This window comes from Neolamprologus brichardi, chromosome 7 (assembly GCF_056152115.1).
Source record: "Neolamprologus brichardi isolate AB-2024 chromosome 7, ASM5615211v1, whole genome shotgun sequence".
Taxonomy (NCBI): domain Eukaryota; kingdom Metazoa; phylum Chordata; class Actinopteri; order Cichliformes; family Cichlidae; genus Neolamprologus; species Neolamprologus brichardi.
The window spans coordinates 17,512,786-17,536,053 of record NC_142110.1 but is presented as its reverse complement, the minus strand read 5'-3'; the positions used below and the strand labels follow the sequence as shown (position 1 = coordinate 17,536,053).

The 23,268-nt window shown below is 36.9% G+C and overlaps 3 protein-coding genes across 3 annotated transcripts; 1 reads left to right on the top strand and 2 right to left on the bottom strand.

Moving 5' to 3' along the window:
- Positions 1 to 4,764: 4,764 nt before the first annotated feature.
- Positions 4,765 to 6,380, bottom strand: LOC102777411 (troponin I, fast skeletal muscle-like). The gene is made up of 5 exons (XM_006782547.3): positions 6,270 to 6,380; positions 6,016 to 6,147; positions 5,686 to 5,775; positions 5,341 to 5,514; positions 4,765 to 5,161 (listed from the first exon to the last, which is right to left on the bottom strand). Exons 2-5 carry the CDS (start codon positions 6,118 to 6,120, stop codon positions 5,075 to 5,077), a joined length of 456 nt encoding a protein of 151 aa, XP_006782610.2. The 5' UTR covers positions 6,121 to 6,147; positions 6,270 to 6,380; the 3' UTR covers positions 4,765 to 5,074.
- Positions 6,381 to 12,882: 6,502 nt separating this feature from the next.
- On the bottom strand, positions 12,883 to 14,072 carry LOC102777690 (troponin I, slow skeletal muscle-like). The gene is made up of 5 exons (XM_087843238.1): positions 13,966 to 14,072; positions 13,679 to 13,810; positions 13,509 to 13,598; positions 13,155 to 13,325; positions 12,883 to 13,038 (listed from the first exon to the last, which is right to left on the bottom strand). Exons 2-5 carry the CDS (start codon positions 13,781 to 13,783, stop codon positions 12,952 to 12,954), a joined length of 453 nt encoding a protein of 150 aa, XP_087699364.1. The 5' UTR covers positions 13,784 to 13,810; positions 13,966 to 14,072; the 3' UTR covers positions 12,883 to 12,951.
- Positions 14,073 to 18,243: 4,171 nt separating this feature from the next.
- Positions 18,244 to 23,121, top strand: LOC118455427 (interleukin-17 receptor A). Its single transcript, XM_035914387.2, has 11 exons — positions 18,244 to 18,342; positions 18,462 to 18,483; positions 18,929 to 19,063; positions 19,216 to 19,340; positions 19,437 to 19,557; positions 20,783 to 20,830; positions 20,933 to 21,090; positions 21,187 to 21,261; positions 21,360 to 21,429; positions 21,572 to 21,667; positions 21,752 to 23,121. The coding sequence occupies exons 1-11, from the start codon at positions 18,244 to 18,246 to the stop codon at positions 22,678 to 22,680; spliced, it is 1,878 nt and encodes a 625-aa protein (XP_035770280.1). The 3' UTR covers positions 22,681 to 23,121.
- The last annotated feature ends 147 nt before the right edge of the window (positions 23,122 to 23,268 follow it).

The following is a 23,268-nucleotide window of genomic DNA, read 5'->3' as shown; positions in this document are numbered from 1 at the left end:
AATGCATGGCAAAAATAGCAGTAGAAACACCAAGAACCCCAGGCCCTGAGTCTGGCCTCAACATTCTTCAGATCCCAAACCAAATGAATATCTACAAGATCTGCCAGAGCACACTTCATCATCGGTGGCCCCAGCCAAACTCAAGCCAACCCACAGGATCCAAAGGAACCACTCCAAGTGCTATGGTTCCAGACATCACAGGATAGTCTAGTGGTGTTGTGTCCATGCCCTGATAGGTCAGAGCAACACAATACCAGTAAGGTGTTAATAATGATGTAGCTGATCGTTTTTCTAACTGAAGAAAAACTTTAACTAAGTTTAAAAAGTCAGCAAGTGTTGTTATTCCAGGAGTCACTTGGTTGTAAGTCTTTGTCTTTCATGCAGTTCACAAAACAAGATAATATACAGATAACAAATAGTGTAAAGAAATCCATCCATCCATTTTCCTACATTCATATTCGACCACATGTTTGCTTCTATATTTTCTAAAATCATAATACATTTAAATATCGTCTAAGTTATTAGTCTGAAATTTACTTTAAAATAATTGCTGGAAGTTAATACTTTGCTTTTGAAATTGTTTTATGTTTATGATAATTGAATTCTCTGCCTGACAGTCTTGCTCAGCAGACAGAGATTTTGCTGCAGAGTGCTAGTAAGTGGATCTGGACCTGAAAAGCTGAAGCTGCATCTTTTTGCGGAATAGCCTCTGTTCCTACGGTAACTATTATTATGGGTTGTTTAGATTCCCCAGTGGCACATTTGTTACAGTTCACTGTACTTTTCTCATGCTTTTAAACTGTCCTAGATTTGTGTTTTTAGCACACACACACACACACACACACACACACACACACACACACACACACACACACACACACACACACACACACACTTTCATAAATACATAAATTAAAAAAAAACATACAGCAAAAATGATTTTAATTGTTACTTTAACAGATTAATTTGTGGTTAGGAAATAATATCTCTTTTACTGGCATTCAACCTCACAATTGCGCAACACCCTATTTTTGACATGTATCCAATTAATTATTGTTCCAACTATAATTTAGAGTCTACAATGTCTGTGAATGTCTGTTATTTTGAGTGTCATTATATCAGAATAATAGCTGTTTGGCTCCAAACTAATAAGATGTCCATAATTTACAGCTGTGCTGTATCTTGGTTTAAACCAGCTGAATAATGCAACCTTTGAGTCACATTTAAAATTCCCATGGGTTACTGAGGAAAAGGCCACAATCTCACAGCCAAATTGTTTCCAATTAGCTCCCAGCTTTCTGTTGATCTTGCGCACCACAATTTTTAAAAGTACCGAGGCCAAAATAAATAGAGACACTGTACGGTGCTATTCCAAAGTCTGGGAGAGAATAGTTGGAACATCAAAGATATTTTATGTCACATATGAAAGCATTTGCTCAGGATTATACATTTGCAGAATTTTCTGACTCATTAGCTAACACCAGTTTCACAGAATCTGTTGTTTCATATTGTTTAACTGCAGGCTGTAAACCTGCAGTATTACAGTTTTGTTTCGGTCTCACCTCTTTCAAAGCACTATTTTTGGCTGCTTTTATTTCCCTCGGGAATAAGACCACAATGAAGACTTAAGCCAGAATTCAAGGAAGGTGAATATAGGGAATATTGCTGTATATTAAGTCATACTGGAACCTATGAAGCCAGGACCAAGTTTTTAAAAAGGGGCTTTATGCTTCTATTATATGTTGTTAAGTTGTTAGAGTCGTGCTGCCACTTGGAGGTAGCATTTATTAATTTTGCCTTAATAACAGAGTAATTTTACAGTAACCTTTAAAACATTTCAAAAAACCCTTTTCTGTCTATTCTCCTTTTTGACGTTTAATTTTTTAAATATATAAATAGAATAGAATAATAGAATAATTCTTTAATTGTCCCACAAGGGGAAATTTGGTTGTATTAGCAGCAAAAAAGCACATATACAAACAGAACAGGACACAGAACGGAAACACAATTTTTACATATTTACATCATGGACAATAGTTACCAAAGCAGAGTACTGTACAGTTATTAAAATTAGAGTACAGATAAGTGGAAAACCCAGGTTGTAGTGTGCAAACAGAGCAGGATACTGAAAGATGTTTAAATAGTTAACAATATTTAGAACAATCAGAAAAGTACAGATTGTGTATTGTACCTGTGCATTAAAAAGTAGGCATGTAACTTCCAATAAGTTAGTGTATATATAAACTGAGAAAAGTAATGTGCAAGTTATAACAGCAGAAGTTGTTACAGCACTGATGTAAACATCTATGTTTGTTGGGAGCAGTTTTGATTGTACAGTCTGACAGCTCAGGGAGGAGGAACCTGTGGAAATGCTCCTTCATGCATCTAGATTGCAGCAGTCTGTCACTGAAGGAGCTCTGCAGTTCAGCAGAGTTTTACCAGACGGATTTGGAAGAGGAACTCTGTCAGAGCAGCTTCTCTCTCCTCTTCAGCTGATCACTTTCCCCCTGCTAACAATATAATCTGAATGGGGAAAAATGCATCAAGAGTGATGCATTTCTTATTTAAAATATTAAATATAATTCTTATATATGATTCTTACACGCAACATGACTTTTCTCACATTATAGGATACTATACACATATTATATTATGTTATGTTATTTAATATTTTAAATATTGTAAACAATATTTACAAATGTGATGCTGGGATGTTTGTGATGCTGGGACGGATGCAAATATAGTAAATTCTCTGCATGTTTAGCGCAGCTGGGCTGTATGCTGAGTATTGGTGATATGATGTTTATATACCCACCCCACACATTAATTGTCCTGTTAAAGCAGATCAATGAATTTGAGCATTTTACTCAAAGCTTTTTATTATTCTGTTTCTCTGTTGTAATATAGAGGTGGATAGACATACATGGAAGACAACAGTGTTTAATTTGCTCTTAGTGGATAACATTATGGAAGGACAAGACAGTGCTCTATGTTAGTGACAGTAGTAGCAATAACTATATCCACTGCACTGGATATTGATCAGGAATCTGTCCCTACATGATGCCAGACAGTTCGCTTAGATGCACCTCAAAACTGCACGCATGAGTCAGTGAGTAAGACAGACAAGCACCAATGACTATTTGACAGGCAGTCAATCCATTTTATAGTGTTGTACTAACGACTAACTACTGAACGAGTGTCTAAAATAGAGTCCTGTCTGTGCTGCTGCTACTGTTTGTTCACCAAGAGACGAATTTACTGTTGTGCAATGCATCACTACAATTTTCGAATAGAAGACAGTTAAACTTAATTTCTTGGCTCAGAATTTTGGGTGTCCACCTGTTAGTGGATGTGACAGGAAGTATTTAAAGAAGTTATTAAACTTATGTCAGGTCAGTCACATTCACATTATACCAAAGTCAGATCAGATGCAGCTGTTAAGAAGTCAAACAGCAGGGAGAAATCAACTAAGAGTGTTGTCATGTATTTGCTCTGCAGCTTTATTTATCAAACTAACGTGTCCGTCTATAGTGCCACTATCGAAAATACTTTCCTACAGCGTAGTTTCTAGTGGGCACAGCAAATAAACATCATAATTGCTTTGTTAGGGTTTTAAAATCTCATTGCAAAAAGTCAGAAATAGTATATTTAGTGCACATCATCTGCAAGTTGTGATAGCACATTACAGGAACAGCTTGGAGTTAGAACAATGCCAAAGGTTTGTCCTGCTTTATTTAGGGGAATGGAGAAACGAGGACAGGTGCTCGTCAGGGCTAATGGTAAACTGAGCCAGTGTAGAGTTCAGTTTGCGTCAGTGTTGTAACCGGGAGTTATGTTCACTCAAAAGGCTGCAACTCACATCCTCACACAAGGATTGGTAGACAGCAAACAATTAAATAAGAATGCTGAAGTGCAAGTCTGAGATAGTTAAATGCTATATTTAGACTCTTAATATTTGTTTTGAAGTAGCATCTCACTGATTTAGTGGTACAGTAACGTTGAGAGTGGTACACTAAAGTTCAAAGTGGTCCTTAGCACAGAAAAAGCTCCAAAATCCTTCATCCTGCACTTCATATATTGGGATCAGTGGGATATTTTCCGTAAACTCTCTCTGCCTGGCCGACCAGAACAAAAACCTCTACATTTACATTTACTTCCACTTTCTAATGATGTGAATATCAGGCTAGCAGACAGTGTGCTGGTCGCATGAATTGCTGCGATCTTCACCACACTTAAAATGTTTATTTACTTTCCATAATCACAAAGTTTCCCTGTCCTCATTTTAGGTTCTCAGTGCATTAGTTGTAGAAAGTGAGAATTAAAACAACCTTTTTGTTAGATTGTTTATTGAGGTTTATAATAATAATCCTCCCACTGTCTATTTGAGTTTTTATTTAATATGTTTTATGTATCTTTGCCATCGTGCACCACCTAATTTACAATCGTACTGCATTTGCTACATTAAATTTCTGTCGAGTTAGGGAAAGTTGCAACTCTGCGTGCTTTTTCATCTTGCAAATATAAAATGTATTCCGTTATCGTCATGGTGCTGTTGCAAGAATCTTTTTTTTTTTGTAATATTTGAATGAAATCGTTAAAAATAGGAATGAAAACAGCTTTACTCCAATTTCTCACTCAGTTAACAGACTCTTTCCCCCCCAACTCTGCTGGTGCTGATGTGTGGCAATGATATGTGCTATAACAACTTCTGTGGCTTTAAAAAAAAGTACGTGAAAGATGTAAAAGAAAAAGTACAGTGGCAGTTTTCTGTATCAGAAGTTTATTGTTATTATAATTATTGTTGTTGTTATTATGATGATGATGATAGTATTTTGCAGACATTTTAAGATAAAGAATTAAAGCAAATTCAGCTGTTTTCTGACTGTGGTGAACATACAAACCAGATAAAACTTCAACAAAGTGCAATTTGTGTATTTGCAAAACATACTTTTTCACTCCAATTAATATTTTTGCATGTCTTTTAACACACTGACACTAAAACATACACTTTGTAGTTACTCGTTGTGCACCGTGACATTAAAATTTTATTTTAAGTGCTGTCCAAAATGTGAATCTATTGTCCGGCATCAAACAGCTTCTTCCTGCCCTCCATACCAGACATGGCCTCCACATTCTTACGCCAATCAGTCACCTCCTCTTTCTGTTCACAGGAAGAAAATAATTCTTAGTGAAATGTTTCCCTAAAATAACCCTGAAATCATTTGAGCAATACTATCAACTTGTTGTAACTCGAATGTAACCATTATTTCAGAATAAACACTTTAAGCCAAGGGGTCAAGTTACCTGAAGTGATCTTAACACACTGACTGTGGCACTTACCTTCTCCTCCTCTTTCTTCACTGTCTTCAGGTTTGCCTTAAAGTCCACAGACTCTTTGACCTTGGATCCCAGCAGAGCACCCAGCATGGCGTCAGCTGAGATCTTCACCCTCTTGAGAGCAGGCCGCTTCATCTTTCCTTTGAAGTCAAAGACCTTTTGAGAAAGATTTTCAATCTGCAGGAAACACATTAAAATTATAAGAATGAACTATGCTGTTGTGCAGAACCTGTTTCTAAATAATAACAACATTTGAGATATAATGACAAAAAAGGACAAGTAAAACATGTAATGTTAAGAAAGCCATTTCTGAAGGTCATAAAGAATGAAATACTTTGAAATGCAAACCTCCTTGTTGTTTTTGCCAACTTTCACTTCAGTATCATACCGTTCTTCGTCTACCACATCAATCTTTTGGTGCAGTTCTTTGCATAGAGCCTACATTAACAGAGTAATATCAAATCGTTAAACAGAAGAGCATGCACAAAAAGATTCCTGCTCATTCCAGTGTCATAAATTACCAAAAATAAGATGGAGAAAACAGCGCACCTATCGTCTAATGCATACCCATGAAAATGGTGTATATGCATGGCATCTGTACACATTAGAGAGTTACTTATGTGTGGGGCATTTCCACTGTGTTATTTCAGTGATGCTTCTGCAGTGACCTGCACATACTTGAAGGTCCTGCAGAGACAAACCAGACAGCTGAAGTGGAGGGACTCTCTCCCTCAAAGTCGTCTCTCTCTTCAGCTTCTTTTGCTCCTTTTCATCCTCCAACATCACAGTTGCTGTTTTCAGCAGCTTGGTCTAAATTGTAGAAAATGCACGTAATGACTCAAATAACTGATAATATGGACTCCTGAATGAACAGCTTTCTAGTTTTGCTATGCATATTTCATCTGTTTTAGTAAAAACAAAGAAGAAAATACCTTAAGGGCAAGTCTGTGGGATGCAGAAATCTTTGATTTTCTCTACAAATAAAAAGTAGACAAAAATACATTTTTCAAATAATAATGTTAAACAAATGTTTAATTTCTTTAGAGATGTTAAGAACTTAAAAGAACTCACAGATCTGTGGTGGGTATAATGGTGTGGAAAGGGATAAGAAATAACATAAGAGTTTGTTTCTACATGTTAAAAATATTTTTTAAATGCCTGTGGAAATAGTTAAAAAAAAAAAATCACTTACGCTTCAGCCATGGTTGACTTTTGTCTGTAAAATAATTAATACTGAAGTGAGAAAATCTATTTTTGGTAAAAAGGTTGTAAGAGTAGCATTATTAGCAGCGTATGAATGCATGATCACAGTATTGTAACTTTTTAACAAGCTTCTAGGCTATGGTTCAATTTTGTAAACTATTTTCACTATCCTGTTTTTTATACTTCTTCGCATGCTGTCACATCTTTTTACCGAGACAAGTCAAAGTAATCCAGACCTTGGACTGCTTTTTTTAAAATATAAATGTTATAAAAGTTAAAGGTTTTAAATTACCAACACTGCATGCTTGAGGGTCACAGATACTTTGAATGATATTCCTTTTTTAGTCCAGTTTGATAAAACCCAGATCAGAATAAACATATGAATATTTTAATCAGTTTAATTTAATTTTTAAAAAGATAGATCTACAAAGATGGATTTTTGTAGAAAATGTATATAGCTGCTACTCAGTATTGCAAATAAATAAAATACACATTAAAAAAGTACTATATTTCTTATACATTTTTTCATGATAGCTTTGTGTGTGTCATAATCTAATAAGGCACCTGTCAGTAGTAACATCATAATAGAAAAAGAAACCCTTAACCCCCACTACCATCACTTATACACATATATTAAACATACCTTTTTTAATCTCTGCAGAACACCCAGTTGGTGTGATCAGTCTCTGTCTTTAAATGACTGCAAGAAAACTCAAGTCAAATTTAATGACTCCTATTGCCTTCTCTGAGTGGCCAACCCAAAATAGCCTCCTCCATCCTGACAGCCAGTATATTGCATATCACTACACTTCTATCCCCCAGCAGTAGAAATATGTTCAACACTGAGCCATTATCACTGATGAAACTACACTGTGCGTTTATCTTGAGCCACCTCTCATGTTTTTGCATTTTGCTTAAAGGAGCCTGATCTTTTTGTAATGTTTTCAAAAGTGGTCTTAAGCAGCAGTTCTCTGGGCTTTCTGAAGGTCTGTCTGTCAAAGTGTTTCTTTGAATATTGGCTGCTTTTTCACTCATTCTCAGTCGTGGCCATTTTCAGAAGCTGTTTGTTAATTTCTTTGATAATCATTAATGATTCAAGTATATACCAGGTAATTAACTCGAGGAATGAACCAACACTGTGTCTACAGATGACAGGCTGCTTAGCAGATGATCTGCTCACATTTCTTTAGTTGAATCTACAAAACCTACAAAAGATAACGCATTTCACAGGTGTTGTAGTATTTTTGCACCAGCAAAGTGATTCCCAAAAAGTATTAGCTGAAAACTTGTTAAATCCCAGCATGATGTGCAGTGTGCATTACAAATAAAAAGGAAATTGGACATGTAGAGAACAAAATACGGAGTGGCGGTCTTAAAAACAGTAGATGAACAGTACCTGAAAGTCGTGTCCTTATGAAATAGAAAACAATCCGACAAAGACCTGACACAGGACCAGAGAGATACGTCTGGCCCTTAAGTTGGTACATCAACTGTTCACTGAGGTCTCATGAGAAAGTGCATCAGTTGAAGGGTGGCTGTCAAAAAGCAGTTCTTAAGGAAGTGAAACAGGAAGAAAAGGCTGAGGCCAAACTGCACCAGAACTGGATTGAAAATCAACGAAAACTCTCACGAATCCACATTTGAAATTTTTGGTTCAAATTATCATCAGTATGTACAGAGGAGGTCAGGAGAGAGGTAAACCAATGAGTGTGTACAGCCATCTGTAAAATACGATGGAGGCTCTGTCATGGTTTGGGGAAGCATTTAAGGCAGTGGTGTTAGAGAGCTTTAAAAATTGATGGAGTCATGAAAACAGAAAAGTACCATCAGATTTACCTACCATGCAATACCACGTAATTCAATTCAATTCAATTTTATTTATATAGCGCCAAATCACAACAAATGTCGCCTCAAGGCGCTTCATAGATACAGAGAAAAGCCCAACAATCATATGACCCCCTATGAGCAAGCACTTTGGCGACAGTGGGAAGGAAAAACTCCCTTTTAACAGGAAGAAACCTCCGGCAGAACCAGGCTCAGGGAGGGGCGGCCGGTTGGGGTTCTGCTGCGACCGGTTGGGGTGAGAGAAGGAAGACAGGATAAAAGACATGCTGTGGAAGAGAGACAGAGATTAATAACAGATATGATTCAATACAGAGAGGTCTATTAACACATAGTGAGTGAGAAAGGTGACTGGAAAGGAAAAACTCAATGCATCATGGGAATCCCCCGGCAGCCTACATCTATTGCAGCATAACTAAGGGAGGATTCAGGGTCACCTGGTCCAGCCCTAACTATATGCTTTAGCAAAAAGGAAAGTTTTAAGCCTAATCTTAAAAGTAGAGATAGTGTCTGTCTCCCGAATCCAAACTGGAAGCTGGTTCCACCGAAGAGGGGCCTGAAAACTGAAGGCTCTCCCTCCCATTCTACTTTTAAATACTCTAGGAACAACAAGTAGGCCTGCAGAGTGGGAGCGAAGTGCTCTAATAGGGTAATATGGTACTACAAGGTAATTAAGATAAGATGGGGCCTGATTATTTAAGACCTTGTATGTGAGGAGCAGGATTTTGAATTCAATTCTGGATTTAACAGGAAGCCAATGAAGGGAAGCCAAAACAGGAGAAATATGCTCTCTCTTTCTAGTCCCTGTCAGTACTCTTGCTGCAGCATTTTGGATTAACTGAAGGCTTTTCAGTGAGTTTTTTGGACATCTTGATAATAATGAATTGCAGTAGTCCAGCCTGGAAGTAATAAATGCATGAACTAGTTTTTCAGCATCACTCTGAGACAGGATATTTCTAATTTTAGAGATGTTGCGCAAATGGAAGAACGCAGTCTTACATATTTGTTTAATATGTGCGTTGAAGGACATATCCTGGTCAAAAATGACTCCAAGGTTCCTCACAGTGTTACTGGAGGCCAAGGTAATGCCATCCAGAGTAAGAATCTGGTTAGATACCATATTTCTAAGCTTTTCAGCGCCGAGTACAATGACCTCAGTTTTATCTGAGTTGAGAAGCAGAAAGTTAGTGGCCATCCAAGTCTTTATGTCTTTAAGACATTCCTGCAGTTTAACTAATTGGTGTGTGTTATCTGGCTTCATGGACAGATAGAGCTGGGTGTCATCTGCATAGCAGTGAAAATGTATGCTATGTCTTCTAATGATGCTGCCTAGGGGAAGCATGTATAATGTAAACAGAATTGGTCCTAGCACTGAACCCTGTGGAACTCCATAATTAACCTCAGTGTGTGAAGAGGACTCTCCATTTACATGCACAAATTGGAGTCTATTAGATAGATATGATACAAACCACTGCAGTGCAATACCTGTAATACCTACAGCATGTTCTAATCGCTCTAATAGGATATTATGGTCAACAGTATCGAATGCTGCACTAAGGTCAAGAAGGACAAGCACAGAGATGAGTCCACTGTCAGAGGCCATAAGAAGATCATTTGTAACCTTCACTAAAGCTGTTTCTGTGCTGTGATGAACTCTGAAACCTGACTGAAACTCTTCAAATAAACCATTCCTCTGCAGATGATCTGTTAGCTGTTTGACAACTACTCTTTCAAGGATTTTTGATATGAAAGGAAGGTTGGAGATTGGCCTATAATTAGCTAAGACTGCTGGGTCTAGAGATGGCTTTTTGAGTAAAGGATTAACTGCAGCCACCTTGAAGGCCTGTGGTACATAGCCGATTATTAGAGATAGGTTGATCATATATAAGATCGAAGAATTAATCAATGGCAGGACTTCTTTGAGCAGTTTTGTAGGAATGGGGTCTAAAAGACACGTTGATGGTTTGGAGGAAGTAATTATTGAAGTTAACTCAGAAAGATCGATTGGAGAAAAAGAGTCTAACTTAACATCAATGGAACTAAGAGTAGCTGTAGATAATATTACATCTGTGGGATGATTATTGGTAATTTTTTCTCTAATGATAAAAATTTTATTTGTGAAGAAGTTCATGAAGTCATCACTAGTTAACGTTAAAGGGATGGTTGGCTCAAAAGAGCTCTGACTTTTTGTCAGCCTGGCTACAGTGCTGAAGAGAAACCTGGGGTTGTTCTTATTTTCTTCAATCAGTGATGAGTAGTAAGCTGTTCTGGCTTTGTGGAGGGCTTTCTTATAAAGCAACAAACTATTTCTCCAGGCTAAATGATGATCCTCTAAATTTGTGACACGCCATTTCCTCTCCAGATTACGAGTCATCTGCTTTAGGGTACGTGTTTGAGAATTATACCACGGGGTCAGGTACTTCTGATTAGAGACCTTAGTTTTCACCGGAGCTACAGTATCCAGAGTCGTACGTAGTGAGGAGGTGAAATTATTAACAAGATAATCGACCTCTGTTGGGGTAGTGTTCAGATAGCTGCTCTGCTCTGTGTTGGTACAGGGCATTGACGATGATAACAGTGGCTGGATTATATTCTTAAACTTAGTTACAGCGCTTTCAGAAAGACATCTACTTTGATAAAGTCCACTCTCCACTGCTGCGTAATCAATTATTGTAAATGTAAATGTTATCAAGTAGAAAGCATTTGAGGCAATGGCTTCATTTCAATGATCCCCAACACACTACCAATGCAGTAAAAGCATACCTGGATAGAAAAACACACAGTGGAGTCACGAGCTGGCCTCCCCAGAGCCTGGACATCAACAGTGTTGAAGTAGTCTGGGATCATCTTAACAGAGAGTGGAACGAAAGGCAGCCAACATCGAAAACAGAGATTTAAATGCCCTTTAAGAAGTCTGTAAAACTATTCCTGGAGACTACTTAAAGAAATTACTAAGAATGTTCAAGTTGTGTTTAAGATTAAATGTCAATATTTGGTGAGTACCACATCTACTTTCAAGCCCATTAAAATTGTACAAAGTGCTTTCCCTTATATGCTGTATTTCCATGTATGTTTGCACACACCTGTCAGTAATTCACTTCACCGATTTCCCATTTTCCAGGCAACAATATAAAAAATTTAAAAATAGGAAAAAAATGAAAATCTATTTTAAAAAAAAGGCAAAATCACTTATACAGCCACATTTGTTTAAATGGCATCACACATACTGCAGATATTGAAACAGCGATAAACAATTAAAAACACTTTGAAAGGAAAAATCAAAATCCAGATAATCTGGATTTTCTTTAGTGCAGTTTTAATGTGCAAATATTAGAATTTATTACGTAATTTGTAGGGGTGCAACGATACACAAAATTCACGTTTCGGTTTGGTTTGATATTTTTTCGATACAAAAAAATGTTCATGCTTTTTTAATTTGGCATTTATTAAAATTATAAATATATATTTTAACTCAAAAGTACAGTTTTTAAATTTAATGTTGCTGAAACAATAGTTTCAAAGTAATAAAAAAATAAATTACCACTCGATGCACTCGATGAGTGATCGAGAAATCACTCATCTTTGGAAAAGAAAGTTTATTACAGAAAAATGGCTCTTTCCAAAATAAAAGCTATACTATACGCTTCTTCTGGGCTATACTCTCAGCAGCATATTAAACATATCAGGTCCCCATAAGGAGAATCATGTGCTAACGGCTGTCTAATTGACTCGGGTAAAGTTTGTAGCATGCGTGCTTGTTGTTTTTGTCTGCTTCCACTTGTCTTTGCACTAGGATGATGTCGGAGTAAATGTGCAGTCATATTCATTTTGTTCCCACTAGTGCTGTCAGCGTTAATCTCGTTGAAATGACGTTAACGCCACAACACGGCAAATCTCCATTAACAGCTACTGCGGATTGCCCTGTGTGTGGGACTGGACAGCATCAACACGTTAACCAGCAAACTGTGCTAACGCAGTAGTTCCCACCCATGTAATTGAGCATTGCTGGCACATCCGACATACTGTTTTACTTTTGTCCATGACGTGCTTACCTTCAGGGTCATACTTCACATGAAGACCAAAATAGTTCCAAAGGCCAGATCTGAATGAGGGTGGGGGAGGTTAAATTTGCCATGTTGCAAGGAGCTTAACTTCTGTCTTGCTAGTTTGCACTGCGCTCAGTGGATCTGCGCTTGACAGTGCAGCTTAGGCGGAGTAGTCGAACGCAGATCCACTGAGCTCTCAAAACAGACAGCATGGTCAGAAGAAAAGTTGATAAAATAAATTAAAAATTTTGTATTGTTCGATACATATGCGTACTGAACCGAAAGCACTGTATCCAACGGTTCAATATCGATACAAGTATTGTTGCACCCCTAGTAATTTGTATTATTGCATTCAAAGCATACAGTTTTTTTTCTACTTACAAGTGTACATTAAGTCATGTTGACAAGTTTTGATTCACTCAGATAAAAACTCACTCACTTCAGCTTATGCATTGCAAACTAAAGCTTTATTTTAGCAAGATGTGTTGCTAATATAGCTTCATTTTTAACATGAGCAAAATTTTTATTGTCCAGCATTAAACATCTTCTTTCTGCCTTCCATGCCAGACATGGCTTCCACATTCTTCCGCCAGTCTGTCACTTCTTCCCTCTGTTTAAATATTAATTATGATAATTAAAATAAAAATACACAGATTTTAAATCACTCATTAATTTAGTTTAATTTCGTTTTTTGTGTAATTTTTGTTGCCATTTTGAAGTTTTTACCTTTTCATCTTCTTTCTTTACTGTCTTGAGGTTGGCCTTGAAATCAGCCTTTGTTAGTCTGGAGGTCTCGGTGCATGCACCCAGCATATCGTCTGTTGTTTTCTTGACCCTTTTCAAATTGGGCTTCTTTATACCCTTCAGCTCAATGATCTTCTGATTGAGTGATATAATCTGTGCAGCAAACATCAAACATGTGTATAACGTTTACATTCTGACAATGAAAGTACTTGCTGTTATTAACAGCTGTAGGTTTTAACCAACCCATTCACCACTAGGGGCAGCATTTTACCACCATTTTTTACACGCAGGACTATACAAAAAGTACTTTTACACTGTGATTCAAAATGTTTGTACCTCTTTCTCGTTTTTGCCTGCTTTGGCCTCCATATCATAACGTGTTTCATCCACTACGTCAATTTTACGATGTAATTCTTTGCAAAGTTCCTGTACAGAAGAAAAATAAAGATGTTTAAATGACATAAATTTATTAATTACCGATCATTTAAAATTTGTTTGGTCAGTACCTGGAGCTCCTGGACTGACATTCCTGACAGCTGCAGTGGAGGGTATGACTCATTCACAACTCTTTCTTTCTCCCTTTCCTTCTCTTCACCTTCTACCACCAGCATAGCAGCGGCCTTTTTCAGCAGTTTGGACTAAAATATAGTAAGGATTGAATCACTCTTTATAACATTAAAAACAATGGCTCTTTTGAATAATAATGATGATAACTATAAAAAATTAAAATGATAATAAAAAACCAAACACAACAAATGCAAAACACAAGTTCCTTTGAATCTATAAGACCTACTTTCAAAAGGAGTCGGCGTGTAACAGCAAACTTTCGCTTTCTCTTGGACTAAAACCAAAGGAGGTAAATCAGTGTAGATGATAAATATCATATGAAGTGTATAAAACTTCAAATTTGGATTAGAGATTAAGTAATCGTTGTGAACATTGGCATTTTTACTCACCGGTCTTCATTATCAACATGGTGGTATGAGTACACACACACACACACAGACACACACAGATCACTTGTTTTATTTTTTTTAACCTGAGAAAGGTTTTTTAAAATAGGTGAATGATGGAACACATTAAACAAATTATACTAGGAGAATACTCACCCCTCAGACATTGCTGCAGCTTATTGTGCCTTTGGAAGAGAAATACATTTTTTAACATCTAGTATCACAAATATAGATTCACAGATTTTCAGGTTAGTTTAAATTAATGTTCAAGCAAACATTTCAAAGGTTAAAGGTTTTGAACATGATGCTGTGAAGCTTTTCTTTCTCATATCTTGGTGTAAAGTTAATATTTTGGGGGGCTTTGGATGCAAACTACATTTATAATCCAGGTGACGTTGTCACCTGATTTGTGGACTCTTATTTTGAAGGCTGAATCCCATGGTCTTGTTTTTTTTTAACCGCATATTAAGAGCAAAGGGAGGAACTGAGCAAGAAATAAATTAGTGCATATGCATACAAAAGCAACTTGCAACTATGACCATAATTGACAAAATGAACAGAATCTTGTATTTTTTAAATATTTTTATTTAAAAATGTAAAACTAGTGATTGAGACCAAAAACCTATGAGGGATTTACTGAGGTCATGGGTCACATAAGCTCAATGGTTATTTTCCCATAGACTTCAAAACAGCTGGAATTGTTTTTAAAACCTCTTTTTAGAGTTGCCCCCTGCTGGTCATTAAAAAGAATGCATGATTAAGGCTTTTGGGACCTGTAGGCCATCCTTTAGTTACAGTATTGGGTTTGGATTTGTGATCAAAGAAAAAAAAATACTGGAATATATTATCTTGTAACTAACAACTATTTTCTTATTTTGCTCTCTTTTATCCTTTTTTTTTTTTTTTTTTTTTTTTTTTAACTTTTGTTTACACAAAGCAATCAACTATGTGTAACATACATAACATGTGCAAACTAATAGATAATAACAATTTTAAAAAGCACAAATTATTAGTATTCCTAGTATTCTCTGTTGATAATAAGATTAGGGAGTTAGAGATCTGCTAAACAGATTTATTTAGTCTAATAGCTCTCAGGGGCTTTCAGATAGTTTTCAGCTTTCTTCCCAGGAGTTGCCTGTTGCACAGCTATATTTGGCCACATTGCACTGTGTCCCATCAGCTGCTGTGGCCTTGATAATGCGAGAGACAGCCAAGCAACAAAAAGTTTGGCAGCACAGAAAGTGGAACAACACCATACCAGCATATATCAGTAGATCTCATCCAGATTCATATTGTGGCACATTTTCTATCTTAGAAGATTGTTTATTTTGTTTCTCTGTTACCAACACTTAAATTTAGCTGGCTAATGTCTTTGAATAATCTCTCCATGATAAATATGCCTTCATATTACGTAGCCTTCTCCTTATCTATGTGCTTTTATTTACTCTGTATCTTTACCTGCAAAAACTTACTACTGATTACTACATTGTATTAAAGTGAATTTAATCGTGATAAACAGTTGTAGTTCTAAAAATAAAAAGCTCTCCTCACTTGACGACATTATCCAGTTTAAAATAAGCCAGTCTAAGAGAGGGTGAAGGTCAAAGTCAACAAGCAAAGTCACAGGTGGTTTAAGGAAGCCTTCAGACTAAGCTAGAAGGTTACCAGTTCATATGGGCAAACTATCGTCACTTATTACATCAGCTTTTAACTGCAGTGAAGGATCAAACGTGTTGTTACCAGAGCCAAAACACAGTTGCGCAGTTTCAGCCTCAGATTACATTTCCTCACTCAAAGGGTGAAGACATCATTAAGAAGCCTGAGATGTTGTGGGAGTAAAAGCTATGCTGCCAAGTTCAAAAAGTTTTAAGACCTTGACAAAAGTAGCCACATAGCTGTGATCCTGTCACATAAATACCGGCTCCAGTATCACTGTCAGGGGCATGTAGATATGCAGTATTCCTCTACCCCTGAGTTAAAACAAGACTCAGCTCGACTGAGACAGCCAAAGGGCTTTAAATGCAGGTACTTTAACAACTCAGAAAATAAAACAGAATGGACCTTTAATGCCATTGTTAAAAAGAAACAATAGAAAAAAATATTTTTAACTATAGTTTAATAGCTATAGTCCACTGAATCACCTTTAATGAGCCATCACTTAATCTTGCATTGCTAGGTCAAAAAGTCTCATTTAATATCCATGTTAAAAATCTCTGACTTTAATTTTCTATTATTGTGTGAAACTTACCTTGGCGTTGACGGGAAATCAGACAAGGTAGTGGTGTGCTGAGAAAAGGAAAAGCACTTTATGGTTATTGCTCAAAGATTTATGTGCCCAAAGTATTGTGTGGATGGCTTGTTAAAATAGACACCCCCCCTTCTCTGTCCACCTGACAATTGCTGCACCATGCAGCACAATCCATTTTTGATTTGCCCTCAACCCATGACCCATTTATTTTCATGTGATTGCATTGCACAAGGCACACCTCACGCCCCCCTCACCTAGCTGACAGCTGAGCTATCCTCTGTAGATGCCAGGCACTAAAAGCATGGTTGCTTTTTTAAATATGCGCCACGGTGAGCCCTCATTGTTTGCTGGCAGAGGCCTACATTAAAGACCAGTTATTTCAGTGGTGCATGCTAATGTGAGTTTGTAAAAGTTGAAGTCTTGAAGTTTATTTCAACCTAACCTTTGAATCTGTACGTAGAGGCATTAAAAACAAGGTTTTAAGTGTATTTTCAGTTTGCATTTTGAGTGTGTTAAAACGTGGTTTTAACACACTCAAAACCATGTTTTAGGTGATTTTAAGTGTATTTAGTGTATGTAAGTAAAGAATAGACTGCAGAGTAGTTTAAAGCAAGTGTTTGGATTATTTAATTCTAAAGCATGGCTTTTATAAAGTGTTTTAAAAACCCATTTTTAAACATGGTGTAACTCATGTGTGTACTCTCATGGTTATAGTATTATGAAGTACTTATTAAAGTGTATTCATCAATAAAAATCATTCACTAAAAACATTTACATATTTTGATCTACTTTGCAAGCATGATCAAGCAAAGCATATGCAGTTTATAGTTTATATATCAGGGGAATGATACATTTTAAGGATGAGGAAGTATAGAGATGAACACACACACACTCTGATCACAGCTACACTAAGGTATTTGATAAGGAGGAGCACAGAACTTCATATCGCAGCCTGGGGCTGCTGTACTCAATAAAAGAGTATTTTTATATTTGGACTAAGATGCCACCCTGGCTTATAAATCATTGCCATGACTGCAATCACACACAGAGGTGGGATCAAACGCTATATCTACGGTCTATTCTGGTCAGATTTCAGTGGCACAGGACTGTCTGTCTCTCTGTCTGCTTTAGTGTTATGTAAACTGATACAGTTGAGCTCAATATCCAGTAGGAGGCACAGTAACTCAGACAATACAACAGGAATTATCACATAGCCACGTATTATGTTATAGCTGGTAACCATGTAGTGCATTGCTCTAAGTTTGTTCCCGACAATGCTGGACTGTCTCCTGGCTTTATGTGATTTAAGAGATGTTCTCACTAGCTAGGAGAGGTTTATAGTTCCAGTCTTCATTCCAGGTCAAGGCTCAAAAGTGTCCAAGAAAGAAAAGCAGTTTAAAAAATTTAAAGAAAATGAAAAAAAGATTTAAATTAAAAGTTTTTGTTCCTTTCGGTTGTTTGTATTAACCTTGTAACTGGAATTTAAATGTCTTGAAACAGGGGTCATTTCCTAATTGTAAATTTGGCCACTGCTGCCTCCTAGTGACTGTTTGATGTTTTAATATTTTTGTTGTTGTTGTTATTAATCTATAGCATTCAAAAACACTGCACTATCTAATTTACAAGCAGCTTGTGACATAAAAAAAAAAGTGTTGTGCATTAGAATGGAAACTACGACATACCGCTTCCTGTTTAGATGTCTGATAAAACTGAAGAAAATCCTTGCTGAACTCACACCACAGATAGCGTTCGCTGTGTTTGTGCATGTTTTCAAGTGGGGATCTTTATTGTATTCATTTATCTTTCTCATTTGCTCCATTGCTTTTAAAGCTTTTCCAAATTGAGCTACAGGATCAGGATCTACACCAGCATGAGCCACTTTCTTTTTTTCTGTTTCTGTTTGAGTGCTGGACTCACAAACTCGTCTGGTCTTAGGATGCTGGACAACCGTCTGGACTGCAAAAAGCCAGTGAGAATTTTATGCTACATAACAATTTAAGCAGTCTGATTAAGGTTAGAGGTTGGGGATTTATAATCTTCATGAACTTATCCTGTTTGTTTTTGCATTTTTTTGTCTTATCTTTGCAGGGCCTTAACAACTGCACAATTAGTAAGTATATTATCTATCAAACCAGTTGAATAAAGTTGACATACTGCTGTATAAATGAGGAAGAGTTCAACCATATATAGTTGAATAATAAAATTGAATAAAGTGCTGAAAGCATCATATTACTGGTATGCCAAGCAGTAAAATACATGCTACTTAAATAAATGGTGGAAAGATGGCTTTCTTTGCTGTACATTTACATTATTACCTTTTATCTTGTTAATTATTGTCAAGGCTTAATAGAATCTTATCTAAAAATCATCCATAAAATGTTGCACAGTAGAACGTAAACTATTTTTTGAAAGGAAGAAAACTATGAGGAAGTAAAATGTATGTATTTTAAAATTATACTTAAGGTAAAGGAGAGTAAATATGCTATATATTCCACCACTGCACACATCAGTGAAATATATTTTAGCATCATAATATAGAAATCCCTCAATGTCAGATAACTGCTCAGATGAACAGAAAGTACCTAATAGAGAAGCTCCTACCGGCCCAGATTTGGTGGATTTGAAACTCTGGAAGGGCAAACATGAGCTTGTTCCTGTTTTGAATGTGACGTGGAAAATACATATTGACTGTAAGTAAAGCTAATATTAATATATTTACTGTAGTTCACATTTTTTGAATATGTCAAAAGAAAAATGAAAACCTATTAGTGCTTCATTTAAAGGCGAATAGAAAATGAAATATTAAAAATGGCAACAAATATACCACTTTTTCTGTTCACAGCATCCATATGGGAGCTTAAGGGGTCTCAAATTAATATTGTGGATCAAACTACAAATCAAAGTCTTTGTGTGCAATTAAGTTACACATTTAAACACAATACAGAATTGCACAACCAATACCATAAGGTAGGAGAAATAATTGATTCCATAACCTTTACTTAACTATTACACATTCAATGAGAAGTTTAAATATGCATGATTTTTTTCTTTTTTCTTTATTAGTGGACATTATCTTTGGATGAAGTTGAGGTAGATTTCGGCCACACATACATGGTGACTGTTTTTAATTTGCCAGAACCTGAGAATGGAGATAAGAGGAAAGGGAAGTCAATTGCCATTCCAGGTAAGTTACCACCAGATCTAGATGAACTGGAGATGAAGACCTTTTTCAGACTCACATGTCACATAATACTTGTCCACGCCAGTCAATTTTTTAAGATGTTTGGTAATTGTAATCATTTAAAGGATGAAACCTGCTTACTGTTGCTGTGTGGTTTGTGGACAGGAGTTGCAGCTGCAGATCATTGAGCTTTGGTTGAGGTTTGCACTTTGACTGGGCCATTGCAACCCGTTGATTACTTCCTTTTTCACCCATTATGTTATAGATTAGCTGCATTGTCCTATTGGATGATTAACTTTGAGCCAAGTTCTGGCAGATGGCCTCATGTTTGACTCTAGAGTACTTTGACATACAGAGGAGTTCATGTTTGACTCAGTGACTGCAAGGTGCCCACGTCCTGTGTCTGCAAAACAAGCACCATTTTTTTACAGTCAGTGTGAAGTGTTTGTGCTGATATGTTGTGCAAACATGACGCTCTGCATTATGAACAAAACATCTGTCTGAAGGTCATTGTTCCAGAAGTCTTGTGGGGTTTTTTTCAAATGCAACTTTACAAGCCTAAGCTGTGTTGCTGTGTTCTTTTTAGAAAAAAGAGGCTTTCCAAACAGGGCGCACTAGTTCAGTCCTGTTTTTTCTAAATGTGCCATTATGTACTTTAACATTTAACAGACTAACTGAGGCCTGCTGAGTGTGAGATATAGCTCTTGGGTTTTCTCTAAGCATTGAGCATTTGACCTTTTGCTGAATTTCCTAGGGCATCGACTGCTGGGAAGATTATGGAACATCTAAATGTTGCAAACAAGCAAGATGCCAAAATATATACTTTTATAGACGTTGTCACGCTTGCTGATGGTCAGTTAATCAAATGCATTTGATCAGCATTACCCGGCTGCTGCCTACCATCTTAAATTATAAGGATGCAATAAGGGAGTACTCGGTTTTCTCACAGAACTGTAGCTGATTTTAATCCAGGTGTAAGCACAATATGAGCTAATGTGGAAGTTACAGCCACAAAATGTTGCAATCAATACCATCAAACAGTAAGAAGAACAAGAATCAATGAAACAGTAATTATAATAACAGTAATTATAATAATAATCAATAATAAGAAATCAACAGGCTCACTGCTGATTCTTCTGTAGTCTGAATCACTTTTGCAGCTGTAACTTTCATGTTTGACTTTAATATGTCCTGGTTCCCTTCTTACATCATCTACTACGATTCCCAGGATGTGATGACAAAACAATCCAACAGGTTCGAATGTGTCTGGAAAACGGTAAATTTCACATTCTTTGCTTCTCTTGAATTTTAAATATTTCAGTATTCATTTAGACCCAGAACACTGAAACATGTTCTTATTCTTCGTCTTTCATTTCAGGCAGCCTGTGGGATCATAGCATGCGGACTGAAGTGTTGACTAATGGTAACATCAAAATGTTGTCCATTGTTGTAACATTTAAGGCTTCACAGTATTCAGAGAAATACAGAGTTTCCATCCTGAACAGTGGCATCCTTTGCTCAAAGAATGTCTCAAAGGTAGTTCTACTTAAACTCGCCACCTTTTTATATCAGTCATGACAGGAGTAATCGTGACATGACTTTGTTTTCTTTTAATTCCCCGTAAATAACAAGGAAAACGCAACGACTGTGAACGTGACATTTGAGTTTGAGCGGTGGCAACTCAGGCTGTGTGAAATATCAGTAATGGTGAGTTAACTTAGTGTACCAATCTTAACAGTTAGTGAAATAATTTTTCATATAGAGATAATATGTCATGAGCTCATTTTACTCTGCTTGTCTTGAAGGTCCAACCATTCTTTAGGCAATGCCAAAATAATTGTTGGAGCCCCAAGAAAACAATTGATTACTGCCAGTGTAAGTGCAATTTTTACCAATCATATTGTAGGTATCAGAAGTCTTACATTAACCTATAGTTATGTTGTAATTCATTTTATGTATGTTTAGTTATATAAAAAATTATTTCAAAGTATGTAAGTATGAGTTTCTTTCTTTTTAGATTATCCAACAAGGACTTATCTTATAAAGGCCGCCGTTGGACTGCTGTTAATTAGTATTTGTCTGGCTTGTTTGCTCTGGAGAGCATCTCATAAAGGTTTGTCTTCTTATAAACATGCACTGTATTAAACAGAAGCTTGAATAGATAAATAGTTAATTTGCGATTTTCTTTATTTCTCAGATCCTTTGGACACATCTTCACCCACTGCCAGAGACCAACCACAAGTTTTGCAAGTCAAAGAGAGAAAGAGCGTCCTCATCATCCACTCCCTCGATCACCCTTTATACAAAAATATTGTTCTCAAGCTTTGTGCCTTCCTGATGAACAAATGTGGTACGGAGGTGGTCCTGGATTTGCTGGATTCCAGTAGACTGGGAGTGCTTGGAAAGATCCAGTGGTTGGACTGGCACAAAGAGCAAATTGAGAAATCCTCTGCTAAGATACTAATCCTGTGCTCACGAGGCGTACAAGCCAAGTGGAGAGCCATGTGTGGTGACAAACAGGTTTTCATGAGAGAAGACGCTTGCTCATCTGTAGGTGACATGCTCACACCGTCCCTCAGCCTCTTGGTTCCTCATTTTATCCGATCTGCATCGTTCAAAAAGTACATTGTGGCTTACTTTGATGGCGTTTCTTCAGAAGAAGACGTTCCTTCGCCTTTCAACATTACAGTACGATACAAGCTGATGAAACAGTTTGAGGAGGTCTTTTTCAGAATCCTGGACTTAGAAAAACATGAACCAGGCAATGTGAAGCAAGTTGAAGGGCTTTCAGAAGACACTTACCATCTGTGTCCTTCAGGTAGAGCCTTGCATGATGCTATAGAGGCTTTCCGTGCATACCAGCTGAAGCATCCACGCTGGTTTGAAGAGGAGCTACTGGAAAGCTCAGAATTGGAGTTTGAGGAGACTTCATATGAAATCTATAAAAACCCTCCCATATACCCAAACTTTAAAACAGATTATGTTCTTCACCCAGTGCAAGTTATCAGTCATCACGTGCAGACAAATGATGACTTCACCGCAGATGAAACAAAACTTTATCTGTCAGAAAATCTTCAAATGTTCTCTTCAGTGCACTTCCACCCACTAATTGTTCAGAACTCGTGACCGTCCTTCTATCCATTTTCATAACCTCGTATCCAACTTAGGGTGGCAGAGGGACTGGAGCCTATCCCAGCTAACACTGACTGCAAGGCAGGTACACTGTGAAATGTAACTAGTTCTCAGAACTTAAAAAAATGATGGAATCTCATTGTCTTAGAAAAACTAAGTTAAGTTTAGATGACTAAAGTAGGGCAACTTATTGATTGTGAATACTCCTACGTTCCAGTCCATCATGGTGACAACGCGGAGAAACTGACAACCACAAACTCTTATATTTACATCTATGACCAAGTTAGTATCACCAGTTAATCCAGCAAGAGTGTATTTAGGCTATAGTACAAAAAAAAAGCACCCAGAGGACACCCACACAGGCACAGGCAGAGCATGCAAGGTTCACACGAAAGGGCCTTCCTACTGAATCTTCATGCTGCGACCTTTTAGTGCTAACCACTGTACCACAATGTAGTTCATTTAACAAGTTAAATAGAATAGCATCAAGACCTTCTCATACTTGTGATAACCATGTCTTTATATGTACACGGGAGAACAGAAACAAAGTGATACATGTATCATTCCACTACAAACCATAAA